General features: G+C 44.1%; 1 protein-coding gene across 1 annotated transcript in view; it reads left to right on the plus strand.

Annotated features, from left to right (window-relative positions):
- LOC125483690 (disintegrin and metalloproteinase domain-containing protein 12-like) overlaps nt 1-21050 on the plus strand; it is a 191229-nt gene that overhangs the window by 59203 nt on the left and 110976 nt on the right. Inside the window, exon 9 of the mRNA XM_048599959.1 lies at nt 266-432. Coding sequence (XP_048455916.1) covers nt 266-432 — 167 coding nt within the window. The remainder of the gene's footprint in view (nt 1-265; nt 433-21050) is intronic.

Here is a 21050-nt window from a genome sequence, read left to right on the forward strand (position 1 = left end):
TTTAGGTTAGATGGGCTTCAGATTGGTTTCACAGGTCGGCGCAACATTGAGGGCCGAAGGGCCTGTACTGCGCTGTAATGTTCTATGTTCTATAGCAAACAGACAGCATATGTGTGTGGGCTGAATGTGGTATTGTGACCATTCATTCACACTATAGTTTGGCTTACGCACATAGTTAAAGGGACTAAATTGATACTTCCATCCTAAGCCATCAGTTTGAGGTCAATTCAATCCGTTGAGTGACTAATATTTCTCCCTTTTCCAGTATTACAGACCATTCAACATTCGCATTGCTCTGATTGGAGTGGAGGTGTGGACCACAAATCAAATTCCCATTGACAAGCAAGCTCCATTAACTATGATGCAGTTCCTGAAGTGGAGGGAGAACACACTTCTCTCACGACTGCAGAATGACAACGCCCATCTCCTCATGTGAGTACGTCACAACTAACTCCCCATGTGTGTACCTCACACCCATTTCCCCATGTGTGTACCTCACAACCATCTCCCCATGTGTGTACCTCACACCCATTTCCCTATGTGAGTACAAAGAACAAACAAAGAACAAACAAAATTATAGCACAGGAACAGGCCCTTCGGCCCTCCAAGCCTGCGTCGATCGAGATCCTCTGCCTAAACCTGTCGCCTGTTTTCCAAGGATCTGTATCCCTCTGCTCCCTGCCCATTCATGTATCTGTCTAGATACATCTTAAATGACGCTATCGTGCCTGCCTCTACCACCTCCACTGGCAACGCGTTCCAGGCACCCACCACCCTCTGCGTAAAGAACTTTCCACGCATATCTCCCTTAAACTTTTCCCCTCTCACCTTGAAATCGTGCCCTTTAGTAATTGAGTTCCCCACTCTGGGGAAAAGCTTCTTGCTATCCACCCTGTCTATACCTCTCATGATTTTGTAGACCTCAATCAGGTCCCCCCTCAACCTCCGTCTTTCTAATGTAAATAATCCTAATCTACTCAACCTCTCTTCATAGCTAGCACATTCCATACCAGGCAACATCCTGGTGAACCTCCTCTGCAGCATCTCCAAAGCATCCACATCCTTTTGGTAATGTACTTCACACCCATTGCCCCATGTGTGTACCTCACAACCATCTCCCCACGTGTGTACCTCACACACATCTCCCCATGTGAGTACCTCATTCCCAACAGCTGGGGTTTTTCCAGTTTGTTAAGTTTTCAAGCAATGTTTGGGATAGAATTCTTCAAGTTGTTAGAATTGAAAAGTAAGTCATCAGAATTGTGAAAGGTTCAAACCGTCATACTCGGAGAACAATTGTAAAATCACCATTACAGTTCAAGGGAATTAAATTGAACTGAGCCAGTTCGTAAAAAGTTAAAATTAATATAGGAGAGTAATTTTTCTGGGCTTGAGTTTCTAATATTTGGTGTTAGGCAAAGAGTGAAATCTTGTCTTAATGTGCTTTAAGATCCTTCCAAATGCAATATTTGAAGATACCCTAATGGAAATCAAAAAAGCTTGCTCTGCAAAGACAGAACGAAGTCAGACAACATGCCTCAGAAAGAAAAAAGTTTGGAATAAAGAAAGATGGAAGAGGCAGTAGCTCAGAGGATGATGCTGATTCCCCCAAGAGGTTTCATTGGAACATAGAACAGTACAGCACAGTACAGGCCCTTCGACCCACAATGTTATGCCGAACTTTTACCCTAAATCTAAAGTATATCTAACCTCCACCCCACCTTATACTATCATCCATAAGCCTATCCAATTGCCTCTTAAATGCCCCTAATGAGGCCGACTCCACTACCCTCTCCGGTAAGGCATTCCACACCCCTATCACTCTCTGAGTAAAGAACCTACCTCTGATGTCTTCCCTGTATCTAACTCCACTCACTTTAAAACTATGCCCCCTCATAATAGCTACCTCCACCCTAGGAAAAAGTCTTTGGCTGTCCACTCTATCTATACCTCTGATATTTTGTACACCTCTATCAAGTCACCTCTCATCCTTTGTCGTTCAAAAGAGAAAGCCCTAGTTCTCTCAATCTTTCCTCGTAAGACCTTCTCTCCATTCCAGGCAACATCCTGGTAAATCTCCCCTGCACCTTTTCTAACGCTTCCACATCTTTCCTGTAATGAGGTGACCAGAACTGGACACAATACTCCAGATGTGGCCGAACCTCCTTACTTTCTGCATGAGCCTACCATGGGGAACCTTATCAAATGCCTACTTAAATCCATGTATACCACATCCACGTGTTTGGTCACCTCTTCAAAAAATTCAATAAGGTTCTCATTGAATGAGAAATTTACACTTTGTGTATAAATTTACAGAGATTGGAAGATCCTGCGCATCACCTGAAAATGTAATAAGGGCAGATGAAGAGGCTAAAGCTTAATGTTGGTGCTTTTTCATGTATAACTGTGTGTACAGGTTTGTCAAAAAAACAATCTGCATATGGTGAAACTGTTGAAGAAAACAATATTTGATATATAAATATTCGAGGAGGCAATGGCCTAGTGGTGTAATTGCTGGACTGTTAATCCAGAGACCCAGGTAATGTTCTGGGGACCTGGGTTCAAATCCCACCGTGGTAGATGGTGGAATTTGAATTCAATAAACATCTGTAATTAAGAGTCTAATGATGACCGTGAATGCATTGCCGATTGTTGGAAAAACCCATCTGGTTCACTAATGTCCTTTAGGGAAGGAAACTGTCATCCTTACCTGGTCTGGCCTACATGTGATTCCAGACCCAAGGCAACGTGGTTGACTCATAACTGCCCACTGGGCAATTAGATTTGGCAATAAATGCTGCCTGGCCAGCGACGCCCTCATCCCCTGAATGAATAAAGAACTTGTCACGGAAGTTTGTTGATTGAAATTCAGGGTCACAAGAAATAAAAGTCATCAGATACTTGTAAAATCCTGAAGAGAAAAGATAAATGCTATGAGATCAACAGTTTTAATCACTGGTGTTAGAGAAAAACGTGACGACATAAAAGAATTTATTGTGGAAGAATTTAGGAATAGTGTTCGTAAACTTTAAGGCATGTTTCGGTGAGCATCAGTTATCAAGATATGAGAAGCAGCCGTTCTGACAAATGCCTATGATATCTCACAAAATGTGGAGGTGCTGGTGTTGGACTGGGGTGGACAAGGTCAGAAATCACACGGCACCAGGTTATAGTCCAACAGGTTTATTTGAAATCAGAATCTTTTAGAGCACTGTCCCTTTGTTCCCATCCGTGTATCTATCCAAATGTTTTTTAAATGTTGCTATTGTACCTGCATCAACTACTTTCTCCGGCTGCCCATTACGTATACACACCGCTCTCTGCGTAAAGAAGTTGCCCCTCAGGTCCTTCTTAAATCTTTCCCATCTCACCTTCAACCTATGCCCTTTAGTTTTCAATTCCCCATCCCTGGAAAAAGATTATATGCATTCATCCTATTCTTGCTTTTCATGATTTTATGCACCTCATTAAGGTCACCCTCATTCTCCTACATTCAAAGGAATAAAGTCCTATCCTGGCCAACCTCTCCCTATAACTCATACCATCATCGTAAATCAGCTTTACACACTTTTGAGTTTAACTACTTTCCTATAACAGGGTGACCAAAACTGTACACAATATTCCAAGTGCGGCCTCACCAATGACTTATACAACTGTAACAAAACATCCCAACTCCTATACTCAATGCCTCAATGGATGAAGGCCAGCATGCTAAATGCCTTCTTCACCACCCTGTCCACCTGTGGTGCAGCTTTCAATGAACTATGTACTTGTACTCCTCGGTCCCTCTGTTCCAGAATGCTCCTGTGGACCTTACCATTTACTGTATAAGTCCTACCTTGGTTTGACTTTCCAAAGTGCAACACCTCACACTTATCTCAATTGAATTGCACTTGCCAAACCTCAGCCCACTTCCCCATCTGAACAAGATCCCTCTGTAATTTTTGATAACCTTCCTCGCTATCAACAATACCTCCTAATTTTATATCATCTGCAAACTTGCTAATCATGCCTTGTACATTCACATCCAGATCATTTATGTAAATAACAAATAACAAAGGTCCCAGCACCCACTCCTGTGGCACATAACTAGTCACAGGCCTCCAGTCTGAGAAACAATCTTCAACCATCGCCCTCTGCTTCCTACCATCGAGCCAAATTTCAATCCAGTTAACTATCTCTCCCTGGATCCCATATGACCTAACCTCCATAACTAGCCTGCTGTGCGGGACCTTGTCAAAGGCCTTACTGAAGTCCATATAGACAACATCCACTGCCCTACCCTCATCAATCCTCTTGGTTACCTCTTCGAAAAACTCTAAAAGTTTAGTCAGACATGACTTCCCACACACAAATCCATGATGACTATCCATAATCAGTTCTTGACTCTCTAAATGTTGGTTGATCCTGTCCCTCTGTATCCTCTGCAATAACTTGCCTACCACGGATGTCAAGCTCACTGGTTTGTAGTTCTCTGGCTTGTCTTTGCTACCTTTCTTAAACAATGGACCAACGTTAGCCTCCCTCCAGTCTTCCAGAACTTCACCAATGGCTAAAGGTGAAGCAAAAATCTCTGCAAGGGCCTCTGTAATTTCATCCCTAGCCTCCCACAATGTCGGAGGATGGACTTGATCAGGCCCAGGGGGTTTATCCACCTTAATGTGATCTAAGACTGCAAGCACCTCCTCACTGGTAATATGTATGCTATCCAAAACATCCCCACCTGTTTCCCTTATTTCCTTAGCATCCACGATTCTCTCCTCAGTAAACACCGAGAAGAAATATTCATGTGACTTCTGACCATATCTCACATAATTGGAGGTAGGGAAATGGATATATGGGAACCCCCACGGAAATTGGAGGAATAGGAATGTACAAATGAATGAGACACTGGTTTTAAAGGAAAAAAAAAACATATTGGAGCTGACTGAAATCAGTTCTTGCTCTATTAAAGAGAAAAGACTACCTGCTTTGTAGTTCACATTTTTGCTCTTCATAAATGCTAACATAACATACACATTGATGGTAAAGTTGATAAAATATTTTAAAAGGTAACAGTTAAGTGAATAGTATAACTAAATTCTTCAAGCACCTTTCAGATCACAGTCTCAAGTCTGTTAGAGTGCCTTAGTATCATTGTCAATTGGGGAAATATGTCTGCAGTAAGACCATAGGAGACAGAAACCAAAGTAGGCCATTCAGCCCATTGAACCTGCTCTGCCATTTGATATCAGTGGATCTGATAATCCTCAACTCCACTTTCCTGCCTTTTCCCCATAATTCTTGATTCCTTTACTGATTAAAAGCCTGCCCATTTCAGCCTTGAATATATTGAATGACTCAGCCTCTAAACCCAGTAAAGAATTTTACAGACTCACTACCCTCTGATAGAAGAAATTACTCCTCAGCTCCATCGTCAGCATGCAACCCCTTATTCCGTGTTGATGTCCTCTGGTCCTAGACTTTCCCAAAAAGGAAACAGCCTCTCTGCATTCCCCCTGTCAAGTTCCCTAAGAATTTTGTATATTTCAATAGGGTCATCTCTCATTCTTCTATATTCCAAATTGTATGCACCCAACCTACTCAACCTCTCCTCATAAGACAGTCCCTCCATACCTAACATCAATCGAGTGAACCCTCTCTAGGTTGTCTCCCTCCAGTGCTAGTGTATCTTTTCTTAGATAAGGGGCTCAAAACTCTTCAAAGTATTCTAGCTGAAGTTTGACTGGTGCCTTGTATAATTTAAACAAAACTCACTACTTTTAAACTCCATTTTCTTTGAAATTAAGGCTAACAGTTTATTTGCTGTCCCTATTACCCGCTGAACCCAGATATTAGTTTTTTCGTGATTCATGGACGACGACTCCCAAATCCCTCTGTGGTGTAGCTTTCTGCAGTCTCTCTCCATTGAAATAATATTCAGCACCCCCATTCTTCCAGTCAATGTGCATGACCTCATATTTTCTCACATTATATTCCATCTGCCAAGAGGCAATAACCTAGTGATATTATCGCTAGACTGTTAATCCAGAGACCCAAGTAATGTTCTGGGGACCCAGGTTTGAATATGCCTGCCATGGTATATGGTGGAATTTGAAGTTAATAAATATCTGGAATTAACAATCTAATGATGACTGTGAATCCATTGTCGATTGTCGGAAAAACCCATCTGGTTCACTAATGTCCTTTAGGGAAGGAAACTGCCATCCTTATAGGTCTGGCCTACATGTGACTCCAGACCTACAGCAATGTGGTTGACTCTTAACTGCCCTCTGGGCAATTAGGGATGGGCAATAAATGCTGCCTAGCCAGCAACGCCCTCATCCCGTGAATGAATAAAGAAAAAAAATCCAAGTCATTAATATAAATTGTATATAACTGTGGCCCCAGCACTGTTCCCCCTTGCACTCCACTCATGATAGAATTCCATCCTAAACAACACTCCCTGTCTAAGGTCATAGTCAAAGGATATGGGGTAAGCCATTAGGACTGGGATTACGAGAAATTTCTTCACCCAGAGAGTGGTGAATCCATAGAATTAACTACCACAGCCGAACCATTATATGATTTCAAGAAGGAGTTGGATATAGCACGGAGAGCTAAAGGGATCAACAGATATTGAAGAGAAGCAAGAACAGACTATTGAGTTGGATGATCAACCATGATCAGAATGAATGGTAGAATAGTCTTGAAGGGATAAATGGCTTACTCCTGCTCCTACTTTCTATGCATCGATTGGTTAGCCAATCCTCTGCCTATGTGAATACATTATCTCCAACACATTTGGTTCAACTTATGGAGTGGCACAACCTTTTCAAATGCCTTCTAAATGCATTACATCCACTTTTACCTCTTGATCAACTTGTACCTCCTCTGTTTGAAGCTGGAACAGCTTTGATGCAGAATTTATTTCCAGAAGGCTACAATTCAGACAGCTGTTGGGGATTCTTTGCATCAGAAGGAAGAGTTGTGACTTATATCAGAGGAGAACACCAATAATTGTGTGTTGATCTTCCACAAGCCATCATAAAATGTATACAAAGCCAATGAGGCCACCAAAATGACCAACTTGTGTGATGCTCAGGGCAAAAATTATTTTCACCAGGTTATATGAGTGACGGTACAATACCTCCACTTGTTGGAATGTACATAACTTTAACAAGAGTAGAGAAAATGAAGGATTTCTAATGTGCAACTGTACAACTTAAACAAACTCCCTTCAAAAACCTCAAATACACACCAGCACAACCACAATTAAGATGGGCAAAAGATAGACAGTTTAACGCAGATACTATGGGCTAAATCACACAGAACACTGAACAATACAGCACGGGAACAGGGCCTTTGGCCCACCATGTCTGTGCTGATCTTGATGACATTCTAAACTAATCCCATCTGCCTGCTCATGCTATACTTCTATTCCCTGCCTGTTTGTCTGTCTAAATGCCTCTTAGACATTGCTATCATATCTACTTCTACCACCTCCCCAGGCAACTAACATCTTCTTTGTAAAACGTTTTCCTTATTTTTTCTTTAACTTTTCCCCTCTCACCTTAAGCCTCTGCCCCATAAGTATTTGGCATCTCCACCTTGGGGAAAAGACTGTGAATATCCACACTATCCATGCCTCTCATATTTCTATCAAATCAGCCCTTGGCCTCCAATGGTCTCAGAAAACAATCTAAGTTTGTCCAGGCTGTGTGGACCAGAGTGGGGACTGCAAGGAGGATGAACAAATTGACCACAGCACCTTGAGACAGGGAGACAGTTAAGTGGGGGGAGAAGAGAGCAATGAGTTTGCGGTAGGGGACAGTACCATTAGATGATGGATAGACTGTTCTCTGCAGCCGGGAGCAGGAGGCCTGAAAGTTGGTGCTCTGCCTGGTGCCAAGGTTAATGTCATCTCCTCAGGGCTGGAGAAGAATTTGGAGACAGAGGGGACAGATCCAGTCACCATCATCCACATGTCCCATTGACATTAAGAGAACAAGAAAGAAGATTCTACTGAAAGATTTTGAATGGTTAAGAGCTATATTAAAAATAAGCTCTGAATTAATCTTGAGCAATGGACAAATCAGAACAGGATAAATAAAGTCAAGGAGTGAAATATGTGTCTCAAATATTGGTGTGAGTGTTGATGAGCTGGAGTCTGACTTTTGAATTTTGCAACACATCAGGGACAGGGGAGAGTTACCTGGATGCTGTGTTTCAGGAGGCAATCACACCCCTTGGATTAACTACCTCAAATTTAGTCAGTGGTCAGGGACAGGAGAGTATGGCTATGAACAAGGCCTGGAGAGGGGTCCAGGAGGTAGGGCTGAAAAAGCCTCAGCCCTTGAGCTTCTCTAATATGTTTGAGATTTTTGTTCCCCGTGTGGACGAGAGTGGGGGGCTATCGGGAGGATGAGGGAACTGACCATAGCACTGTGGTCATTCAAGAGGGGGAGGAAAGAGAAATGTAATTTTCATCAGTGATTGTATAGTCAGGGGGTCTGAGTCTATAGTTGATGGACTGTAAAAGGATTAGGAGGGGACTGACCGAAACTTACAAAAAATTTAGAGGCCTGGATAGAGTGGATGTGGAGAAGATATTTCCACTGGTAGGAGATACTAGGACCCAAGGCCACAGCCTCAGAGTGAATGGACAACCCTTTAGAACTGAGATGAGGAATGATTTCTTCAGCCTGAGGTTGACGACTCGATGGAATTCATTGCCACAGAGGGCTGTGGAGGACAAGTCATTGAGTGTATTTTAGACAGACATTGATCCATTCTTGATTAGTAACAGGATCAAGGATTACAGGGAGAAGATAGGAGAAAGTGATTGACAAACATATCAGCCATGATCAAAAGGTGGAGCAGATTTGATGGGTTGAATGGCCTCATTCTTCTCCAGCATCATATGGTCTTGTGGTAATGGGCTTCACTTGAACTGAGCTGGGACCAGTGTCCTGGCAGATTTCTGCCCCAGTTCTGTCTTCATTTCTTAAGAACGGTCACTGGACCTGAAATGTTAACTCTGCTTTCTCTCCACAGTTGTTGCCAGACCTGTTGAGCTTGTTTTGGTTTCTGATTTCCAGCATCTGTAGTTCTGTGTGTTTTATTTAACTTATGCCCATTGGTCTGACACATGTCTGCAATGGAGAAAAGATTCTCACGATCTACTCTCTAAGCCTGTAAGACATCCCTGACTCTGGCAACAGGGAGGTAACATCCCATTCAAGAGTCTCGCTTGCAGTCACAGACCTGCCGTCAGTTCCCCTCACAATCAAGTCTCCTATCATTAAAATTCTCCCAATCTGTTTCCTGGTCTACAGAAAAGCCAACTTGGCTGCTGCTGCTTTCCATTAACAGGCCATCCCTATAACAGTATTCAACACAGTCACCAGACCCAAATCGTTAACTCTGTTTTTTCCTTCACAGATGCTGCCAGACCTGCTGAGCTTTTCCAGCAACTTTGTTTTTTTTCTTCATTTACACCATCTGCAGTTCTTTCGGTTTTTATTCAACACGGTTTATCTGTTTGAGAGGGTAATGGTCACGGGACTCCTGCACTGCCTGCCCATGCCAACTAGTCTTCCTGGTGGCCACCCAGCTCTTTTCTGTCTGTGTAAACCTTACTAGTGGCATGAGCAGCTCGCTAAACAAGCTATCCATGATATTCTCAGCCTCATTGATGCTCTATAGTGAGTCCATCCACAGCTCCAGGTACTCCATGCAGCAAATCAGGAGCTGCAGGTGAATACACTTCCTGGATTCGCAATCACCATGGAGATTGGAAGTGTCCCTGAATTCCCAAATGTTGTAGGAGGAGCATTCTACAGGGACAGGTTCTCCAGTCATTGTGACCCTTACCAACTACAAGCAATATGTTGTGGATCGAATCAGGGATCAGGCTATTTTGGATCTAGTGTTCTGTAATAAGGCATTATGCCAATTTGAAAGGAAGGGACATGGGTCAGAAACAATTGTGCTAAACTTAGAGATAGTAAGAACTACAGATGCTGGAGTCAGAGATAACACAGTGTGGAACTGGAGGAACACAGCAGGCCAGGCAGCATCAGAGGAGCAGGAAAGCTGACATTTCAGGTCAGGACCCTTCTTCAGAAATGGGGAGGGGGTAGGGAGCTCAGAAATAAGTGGAGAGAGGAAGGATGGGGATGGTAATAAGTGAGTGCAGGCAGGGAGTGGTGAGGATTGGTCAGTGAGCTGGGAGCAGCAGATAAGTGGGAGAGAAAATGGAGAGGTTGTGTCAGGTCAAGGAGACAGGGATGAGAGGGAGGGTTGGACATGGGATAAGGCCGGGGATGGGGATATTTTGAAACTGGTAACATTTGCGTTTAGGCAATTGGGCTGTCAGCTCCCGAAGCAGAATACGATGTGCTGCTCCTCCAGTTTCCAGGTGGCATCATTGCAACACTGGAGGAGGCCAAGGATGGACATGTCACCAAGGGAGTGGGAGAGGGAGTTGAAATGGTTCGCAACCGGAAGGTGTTGTCGTTTATCACCACAGAGCGCAGATGCTCCACAAAATGGTCTCCGAACTTTCGCTTGGTCTCACCAATGTAGAGGAGGCCACATCAGGAGCAACAGATACAGTAGACCATGTTGATGGATGTGCAGGTGAACCTCTGTCTAATGTGGAAGGTCTGTTTTGTGCCTTGAACGGAGGTGAGGGGGGAGGTGTAGGGGCAGGTGTAGCACTTACTACGGTTGCAGGGAAAGGTGCCGGGGGTGGTGGGGTTCGCGGGGAGTGTGGAGCGGATGAGGGAGTCGCACAGAGAGCAGTCCCTACGGAAGGCAGATAGGGGTGGGGAGGGAAATGTATCTTTGGTTGTGGGGTCGGATTGTAGGAGGCGGAAGTGACGGGGAATGATATGTTGGATGCGGATGTTGGTGGGGTGATATGTGAGGACAAGGGGGATTCTGTCTTTATTTTTGTTGGGGGGAGGTGATGTGAGGGAAGAAGTGCGGGGAATGCAAGAGATGTGGTTGAGATCATTTTCGATTACCTGATGGGGAAGTTATAGTCCTTGAAATAGGAGGACATCTTGGATGTGCAGGAGCGGAATGCCCCATTTTAGGAGCAGACATGGCAGAGGCAGAGGAATTCAGAGTAGGGGATCGCATTCTTGCAGGAAGGTGGCTGAGAGGAGGTGTATTCTAGGTAGCTATGGAAGTCGGTGGGCTTGAAATTGATATCAGTTTCAAGACGGTTACCAGAGATGGAGACAGAGAGGACCAGGAAGGGGAGAGAGGTATCAGAGATGGTGCAGGTGAATTTGAGGTTGAGGTGAAAGGTATTAATAAAGTTGATGAACTGTTCAAGCTCCTCGTGAGAGCATATGGCAGCACAATTCTTTAATCGATGTAGTGGAGGAAGAGGTGGGGGATGGTGCCAGTGTAGCCACAGAAGAGGGACTATTCCACAGATCCCACGAAGAGGCAGAAATAGCTTGGGCCCATGCGGGTTCCCATGGCCACCCCCTTAGTCTGTCGGAAGTGGGGGGAGTTAAAGGAGAAGTTGTTAAGGGTAAGGATGAGTTCAGTCAAGCAGATGAGGGTGTCGGTGGAGGGGGACTTGTTGATCCTGTGGGAGAGGAAGAAGCAGAGGGCTTTTAGGCCATCCGCGTGGGTGATACAAGTGTACAGGGATTGGATGTCCATAGTGAAGGGCCAAGGAATTGGAAGTCTTGGAGAAGGTGGAGGGCATGGGTAGTGTCCTGGACCAGGGGGGAGAAAACAGAGTCAAGGTAAGCGGAGATAAGTTCAGTGGGACAGAAGCAGGCAGAGACAATGGGTCAGCCGGGACAGTCAGGTTTGTGGATTTTGGGAAGGAGATAGGAACGGGCGATGCGGGGTTGGTGCGGGAATGGTCCACCACCATTCACACCAGGGTGTGGCGGGAGTGCAGAGCTTAGATCTGATCCACTGGTTGTGGGATCGCTTAGCTCTGTCTATCACTTGCTGCTTTCTCTGATTGGTGTGCAAGTAGTCCTGTTTGGTGGCTTCACCAGGTTGATACCTCATCTTCAGGTATGCCTGGTGCTGCTCCTGGCATGCCCTCCTGCACTCTTCATTGAACCAGAGTTGATCCCCTGGCTTAATGGTAATGGCTGAGTGGGGAAATATGCCGGGCCATGAAGTTACAGGTTGTGCTGGAACACAATTCTGCTGCTGTTTATGGCCCAGAGCACCTCATACATGCCCAGTCTTGAGTTGCTAGATCCGTGTGAAGTCTGTCCCATTTAGCATGGTGATAGTGCCACACAACACGATGGACGTTATTCTCAATGTGAAGGCAGGACTTCATCTCCACAAGGACTGTGCGATGGTCACTCTTACCGATACTGTCATGGACAGATGCATTAGCAGCTGGAAGATCGGTAAGGATGAGGTCAAGTACGATTTTCCCTCTTGTCGGTTTCCTCACCACCTGTCACAGACCCCAGTCTAGCAGCTATGTCCTTTTGGAGCCGACCAGCTCAATCAGTAATACTGTTGCCAACCCACTCTTGGTGATGGACATTGAAATCCTCCACCCAGAGTACATTTTGTGCCCTGGTCCTCACATATCACCCCACCTATTCACCAGCTGAGGGAGGATGGTATGTGGTAATCAGCAGAAGGTTACGTTGCCCATGTTTAACCTAAAGCCACGAGATTTCATGGGTTTTGGAATCAATGTTGAGAACTCCCACAGCAACTCCTTCCTGACTGTATACTACTGTGCTGTATCCCTCTGCTGGGTCTGTCCTGCCGGTGGGACAGGACATATCCAGGGATGGTGATGGTGGTGTCTGGGACATTGTCTGTCAGGTATGATTTTGTGAGTAAGACCATGTCAGGCTGTTGTTTGACTAGTCTGTGAGACAGCTCTCCCAATTTTGGCACTAATCCCCAGATGTTAGTGAGGAGGATTTTGCAGAGTCAGCAGGGCTGTTTCTGCTGTTGTCTTTTCTGGCGCCTAGGTCAATGCCAGGTGATCTGTCCAGTTCCATTTCTTTGAGACTTTGTCGCGATTGGTACAACTGAATGGCTTGCTAGGCCATTTCAGAGGGCAACTGAGAGTCAACCAAACTGCTGTGGGTCTGGATTCACATGTAGGCCAGACCAGGTGAGAATGGCAGACTTCCTTCCCTAAAGGACATTAGTGAATCAGATCGGTTTTTCTGATAATTGACAATAATTTCACGGTGATCAGTAAATTCTTAATTCCAGATTTCTTTTTTATAGTATTCAAATTCCACCCTCTGCCGTGGTGGGATTCAAACCTGGATCCCCAGAACAATAGCTGAGTGTCTGGATTAATAGTCTAGCAAATAATACCACTAGGCCATTGCTTATCCCTAAGTATTGATAATTACAAAGGAATGAGGGCAGGAATGAACTGTGGAAGGAGTTCAGCAGCAAACACGGTGAGGAATAATGGCAGATATTTATGAAGATATTTTATGGCTCACAGCAAAGTCATATTCCAGTGAGGAAGCTGGATTCTAAGAATGAGATAAGCCCACTGCAGTTAATCAGGGAAGTTAAGCATAGTATCAAATTGAATGAAAAAAAAATATGGCAGAGATTCATAGTAAACACGTGGTTTGGAAAGGTTTAAAAACTTCCAAAAAACAATAACTATTGGAAGCATCCAGAGCAAAATGATCGAATCAATGTGTTGGCCAGCAGAGGATCATAATAATCATCACACTGACAGAATTTGAGAACAGCAATTACTGAACTGTTTTTCCGGATTTTCCTCTTTTTCCAAAACCAATATTGTCTGTCTATCTGTGTACATATAATGGGGGAGTTTGTAAGTTATAAATAGTCTTGTTATGTGCTGTTCGTCCTGTTACATTGGTTTATAACTGTCACTATGTTATGGAAGTGCCGGTGTTGGACTGGGGTGGACAAGGTCAGGACTCACCTGGCCTTGTCCAAATGGTGTGAAGTGATTCATTTTGGAAGGTGGAATTTGAACGCAGAATACAGGGTTAATGGCAGGATTCTCGGCAGTGTGGAGGAACAGAGGGATCTTGGGGTCCACATCCATTGATCCCTCAAAGTTGCGACCCAAGTTGATAAGGCTGTAAAGAAGGCGTATGGTGTGTTGGCTTTCATTGGCAGGGGAATTGAGTTTAAGAACCATGACCTTATGCTGCAGCTCTATAAAACTCTGGTTAGACCACACTTGGAATATTGTGTTCAGTTCTGGTCACTTCATTACAGGAAAGATGTGGAAGTTTTAGAGAGGGTGCAGAGGAGATTTACCAGGATGCTGCCTGGACTGGAGGGCAGGACTTATGAGGAAAGGTTGAGGGAGCTAGGGCATTTTTCATTGGAGCGAAGAAGGATGAGAGGTGACTTGATAGAGGTGTACAAGATTATGAGAGACATAGATAGAGTGGATAATCAGAGACTTTTTCCCAGGGCGGAAATGACTGTTAGGAGAGGGCATAATTTTAAGGTGATTGGAGGAAGGTATAGGAGAGATGTCAGAGATAGGCTCTTCACACAGAGAGTGGTGGGCATGTGATTGCGCTGCCGGCAGTGGTAGTGGAGTCAGATACTTTAGAGAATTTTAAGTGACTCCTGGATAGGCACATGGAGGATAATAAAATGTAGGGTATGCAGGGTAGATTGATCTTAGTAGGATAATAGGTCGGCACAACATCATGGGCTGAAGAGTCTGTACTGTGCTGTACTGTTCTATGTTCTATGTTCTATGTTCACCTGACAAAGGAGCAGTGCTACAAAATCTTGTGATTTCAAAAAAATTGGTGTCGTGTGATTTCTGACCTTATTGTAGCTAGAGTTTAATTCCTTGAAATTTATTGTGATTCATGTTATGTACTAAAAGAAGTAAAGTCCATGCTTTCTGTTAACCTGGGGTCTAAAAGACAATTAAATTGTGGAACAATATAATTTATATTGTCTTTAACTTTTGTGATGACTTTGGGTAAAGCAGGGCTCAATCTCCAGCATGTTACTTCAATGAGTGTAACACTACCAAGATCACATTGAAAGCAATGGTTCAAGAAGACAGCTCATCTCCATCTTCCCAAGGGCACCTCGGGATGGGTAATAAATGCTGGCCAGCCAGCTACACCTACATCCCACGAGTGAATAAGCACTATTACATCCTTTCTTGACATTTACGTTATCAGCTTTACAATTTGCAATACTTCCACGTTTAGTGCTATCTTCAAACTTTGCAAATGTTGTCTGTACCCCAAGGGCAAGGTCATTTGTGTACATCAGGAAGCCCTAAGACCACACACTACCTGCAGGAGGAGACTTCACCAAATTAATTGCAGCTGTTCAAGTAGACAGCTCATCACCTCCTTCAGAAAGGCAGCTAGGGATGGGCAATAAATGTTGGAGCGGCCAGAGACACCCATGTTCCATGAATGAATTTGAAAACAGTAAGAGTTAACATAAAACTGATTCTAATATGATAAGACAGGGTCTGGCCAAAGTGGACTGAGAGCAGCTACGGGTAGGAATGTTTCCATCAGAGCAGTGTGAGTCATTTAGCACTGAGTTATAGACTTTTACAGCATGGTAGCAGAATCTTCGGTCCAACTCACCCATGCTGACCAGATATCCTAAATTAAACTGTCCCATTTGTCAGCATTTGGCCCATATCCCTCGGTAACCCTTCCTATTCATATACCCATCCAGATGCCTTTTCAATGTTGCAATTAGACCAGCATCCACCTCTTCCTCTGGAAGTTCATTCCATACACGCACCACCCTCTGCGCGAAGAAGTTGCCCCTTAGGTCCCTTTTAAATCTTTCCCCTCTCACCTTATACTTATGCCCTTTAGTTTAGACTCCGCCACTTTGGGGAAAAGACCTTTACTATTTACCCTATCCATGCCCCTCATGATTTTATAAACCTCTATAAGGTCACCTCTCAGACTCTGACACTCCAGGGAACATTGCCCCAGCCTATTCAGCCTCTCCCTGTAGCTCACACCATCCAACCCTGGCAACATCCTTGCAAATTTTTTTCTGAACCCTTTCAAATTTAACAGGATTCTTCCTATTGCTCAAACCCTCCAACTAAGGGATGGTGAGCGTGTACCTGTAAATGTAAAGGCTAGGACCAGGGAAACCTGCATGTTAAGGAATACACAGGATTGGATAAGCAAGAAAGGGAAGGTCATGGTAAACACCAAGAGTTTAAAACACCAGAAGTTGGAGAAGAGTACAGAAAGTTCAGGGGACTACATAAGTGAAGAAATTGGGACAGTAAAGAAAGAAAATATAAAAACATTGACAAGTAAAATAAATGAAATTCCAAAGGCATTTTTACAGCAAAGTAAGGGCAAATGGACAACTCGGTTAAGAGTAGGGGCCAATCAGTAGCAATCTGTGTATGGAGCTAGAAACATTGTTAATGTTTTAACTGTATTCACCTTAGAGGAAGACGCTGTGGGTATGACATTTAGGAAAGGTGTCTTTGATATTTTTGAATGAATTAACATTGAGAGGTATTAGCAATTTTGATTGGATTAATTTGCACAAATCCTCAGGCCCAGATGAAATGCATTGCAGAATGCTGTGGGGACCAAGGGAGGAGATTGCAGGCTCCACGGCTTTAATTTTCAATTCGCCTCTGGTCATTGGAAAGGTGTCAGAGGACTGGAGGACAACTAATGAAACTATAAGGCAGTGAGTCCAACATCAGTGGTTGAGAAAGTTCTGGAAAAATTTCTGAAGACGGTAATTAATCTTGGTTTAGAGAGACAAGGATTAATCAAAGGTAGTCAACATGGCTTTGTTAGTGGGAGATTATGTCTGACAGCTTTGATTTAAGTTTTCGAGGAGGTGACTCGGTGTGCAGGGGTTGAAGTTAGTTCAGTTTATGAAACTATGGAAAGGTTTTTGACAAGATGTTACATTGGAAACAGGTCAAGCAGATAAGAGCCTATGGGATCCAGGGAATTTGGATCTAAAATTGGCTTTGTGGTAGGAGGCAAATGGTGATGGCCGAAGCTAGTTTTTGTGACTGGAAGTCTGTGTCTAGCTGCATATCACAGGGCTCAGTGCTAGAATCAATACAGTGTGGATCTGGAGGAACACAGCAGGTCAGGTAGCATCAGAGGAGCAGGAAAGTCAACGTTTCAGGCCTAGAGCCTTCATCAGGACTGGGGAGGGGGAAGGCAGCTATGGTCACCCGTATTGGTCTGAGCAGTGCCTGCCTCTTCATAGGATACGTGGAACAGTCCCTCTTCCACTGTTATACCGGCACCATCCCTCACCTCTTCCTCCGCTACATCAATGACTGTATCAGTGCTGCAGCATGCTCCCATGAGGAGCTTGAACAGTTCATCAACTTTACTAACACCTTTCACCCCATGTCAAATTGACCTGGACCATCTCCAATACCTCCTTCCCCTTTCTGGACCTCTCTGTTTCCATATCTGGTAACAGTCTCAGCAGTGACACCTATTTCAAACCCACCAACTTCCATAGCTACCTTGACTACACCCTCTCTCACCTGCCCTCCTGCAAGAATGTGATCCCTTACTCCCAGTTCTACCGTCTCCGCTCCATCTGCTCCCAAGATGGAGTGTTCCACTCCTGGACATCCCAGATGTCCTCCTTCATCAAGGACCGCAACTGCCCCCCTCCGTTGATCAAAAATGCCCTCATCCATATCTCTTGCATTTCCTGCACTTCTGCCCTCAAACTCCCTCCACTCAACAAAAATAAAGACAGAGTCCCCCTAGTTCTCATATACTACTCCATCAACCTCCGCAAAATCCCAGCTCCCTTCCACCTCCCCAGTCCAGATGAAGGGTTTAGGCCCAAAACATTGACTCACCTGCTCCTCTGATGCTGCCTGACCTGCTGTGTTCCTCCAGCCCCACAGCTGGATTGACTCTGTCTCTAGTATCTGCAGTACTTGCTATCTCTCAGTGTTAGAACCCTTGCTATTTGTTGTGTCCATTAATGATCTAGACAAGAATGAATGAGGCATGATCAGTAAGGTCACCAATGCCATGGAAATTGGCAGAGCAGTAAATAATGAAGAGGAAGTCCAAGACACAGAATGATGTGCTGTAGAGTCCCTCATAGAGTTTAATCTTGAAATGTGTGCAATTTGATAATCTACTTGGAACAAAAAGACATCTATTCCTGAATCTCACTATTCCTGGGATTGCCACAAAAATGAATCATTTAATCAAAACACACAAGTCCTCTATTTCCAACTTTGATGGAATCACATGAACACAAAACTCTGACCAGATTCCTATATTTAACAATTATTCAGTACAAATAAATATATTCTAATCACAAGTAAATAGCTTCTAACTATCAACATATAGCTGTCATAATTAAAACTTGAGCAGTGTTTTTTCAAAACTCTGACTCACACACCACAGACACAGACAAACAGAAAAAACTTTTGTTTTATGGGTGGAAGGAAAGGAAACTGAGAAACGCAATTCAATAACATCTGTCCACAGTGAGATGTTCCTTTTGTTTATCAGGACTTTGTTTTCTTCAACGTCTTTTCCAGATTCTATCAAGTCTTTGAAGGAGACACAGGGCAATTGGCACACTAACAGCAAGGTCTCTTAGTTTCTGATTAAAGAGCAACATCTTACAGCAACACGTGGAAGAAAATAGCCCACTTTTTCAAGCTTCAGATACATTTACCACAGACAGAAAAATATACTACATGGCCTTTCTATATTCTAAAGTCTTCTTCCTGTGTCATTCATATCCACAAGCTGTTCAGCTGTTCAGAAACCAACCACAGGGTTGTCATCTGACAAATGATCTTTGGCATCCACGACTGATGACAATTCCACAAACCAATCAGCAACTTCTAGTTGGCTAAATTTTATTCTGCACGCACAGACTCAACTGTTATAATATCTACAATCATCTTCAACCATTGCTGAACAATGCAACAGTGTAAATACCATATACAATGAGCTTCAGTAACTTGTTTGTAAAAGCACAATTGTAAAAACATTTGCGTCCTCAATCTACTGCACAGAAAATAAAATGACAGTCTTTAGTGGACTTCCAGCAGGTTTTTGACAAGATCACAAAAGAGTCAGTCATAAGATTTGAGCCCACAGTGTTGGAGGCAGTATATTGGCATGGATAGAGAAGTGGCTCATGGGCAGGAAACAGTGAGTGGGGATAAAGGGCTCCTTCTCAGGTTGGTATCTGGAACCAGAGGTGTTCAACAGGGATCAGTGCTAGGGCTGCAACTGTTTACAACATATATCAATGATCAAGGAAGAAAGTGACTGGACAGTAGTCAAATTTACAGATGACACAAAAATAGAACATAGAACAGTACAGCATAGTACAGGCCCTTCAGCCCATGATGTTGTGCTGAACTTTTACCCTAATCCTAAGGTCTATCTAACCTCCACCCCTGCCTTATACTATCATCCATATGCCTATCTAATAGCTGCTTAAATGCCCCTAATGAGGCTGACTCCACTACCCTCTCCGGCAATGCATTCCACGCCCCTACCACTCTCTGAGTAAAGAACCTACCTCTGAGGTCTCCCCTACATCTACCTCCACTCACTTTAAAACTATGTCCCCTCGTAAAAGCGACCTCCACCCTAAGAAAAAGTCTCTGGCTGTCCACTCTATCTATACCTCTGATCATTTTGTACACCTCTGTCTAGCCACATCTCATTCTTCGTCGTTCAAAAGAGAAAAGCCCTAGCTCTCTCAACCTTTCCTCGTAAGACCTTCCCTCCATTCCAGGCAACATCCTGGTAAATCTCCTCTGCACCTATTCCAACGCTTCAACATCTTTCCTGTAATGAGGCGACCAGAACTGGACACAATACTCCAAATGTGGCCAAACTAGGCTTTTGTATAGCTGGAGCATAACTTCACGGCTCTTAAACTCAATCCCTCTATTAATGAAAGCGAACACGCCATACACCTTCTTAACAACTCTATCCACCTGGGTGGCAGCTTTCAGGGAACTGTGGACATGAATCCCAAGATCCCTCTGCTCCTCCATACTGCCAAGAATCTTTCCGTTAACCCTGCATTCTGCTTTCAAGTTTGTCCTTCCAAAATGAATCACCTCACACTTTTCAGGGTTAAACTCCATCAGCCACTTCTCAGCCCAGCTCTGCATCCTATCACTGTCCCTTTGTAACCTAGAACAGCCCTCCGCACTGTCCACAACTCGACCCACCTTCGTATCGTCCGCAAACTTGCTAATCCACCCTTCCACTCCTTCATCCAAATCATTTACAAAAATCACAAATAGGAGAGGACCCAGAACAGATCCTTGTGGTACACCACTCGTAACTGAGCACCATGTTGAATATTTTCCGTCCACTACCACCCTTTGTCTTCTAAGGGTCAGCCAATTCTGAATCCAATCTGCCACATTTCCCCCTAATCCATGCCTCCTGACCTTCTGCACGAGCCTACCATGGGGAACCTGATCAAATGCCTTACTTAAATCCATGTATACTACATCCACTGCTCTGCCTTCATCCACGTGTTTGGTCACCTCTTCAAAGAATTCAATAAGGTTTGTGAGGCATGATCTACCCCTCACAAATCCATGCTGACTATCACAAATCAAACTGTGCCTTTCCAAGTGATCATAAATCCTATCTCTCAGAGCCCTTTCCAATAATTTGCCCACCACTGATGTAAGACTAACTGGCCTGTAATTTCCGGGGTTATCCCTTATTCCCTTTTTTGAACAAGGGAATGACGTTAGCCTCTTTCCAATCTTCCGGCACTATACCCGTGGACAGTGAGGACGAAAAGATCATCGCCAAAGGCCCTGCGATCTCTTCCTTTGCTTCCCATAGAATCCTTGGATAAATCCCATCAGGCCTGGGGGACTTATCTATCTTCAACATCCTCAAAATTCCTAGCAAATCTTCCTTACCAACATTGACCTCCTCTAGCCTACCAGTCTGTTTCACAGGAAGGTAAGGTTGTTTTTTCTCCAGGATAAAAACTTACCTCGTGCAGCAGCGGCCCTCTTGTTTTCAGCGGTGGGTGTGTGGAGAGAACGCGAGCCAGGA

Source organism: Rhincodon typus, chromosome 1, assembly GCF_021869965.1.
Source record: "Rhincodon typus isolate 14 chromosome 1, sRhiTyp1.1, whole genome shotgun sequence".
NCBI classification, from domain to species: domain Eukaryota; kingdom Metazoa; phylum Chordata; class Chondrichthyes; order Orectolobiformes; family Rhincodontidae; genus Rhincodon; species Rhincodon typus.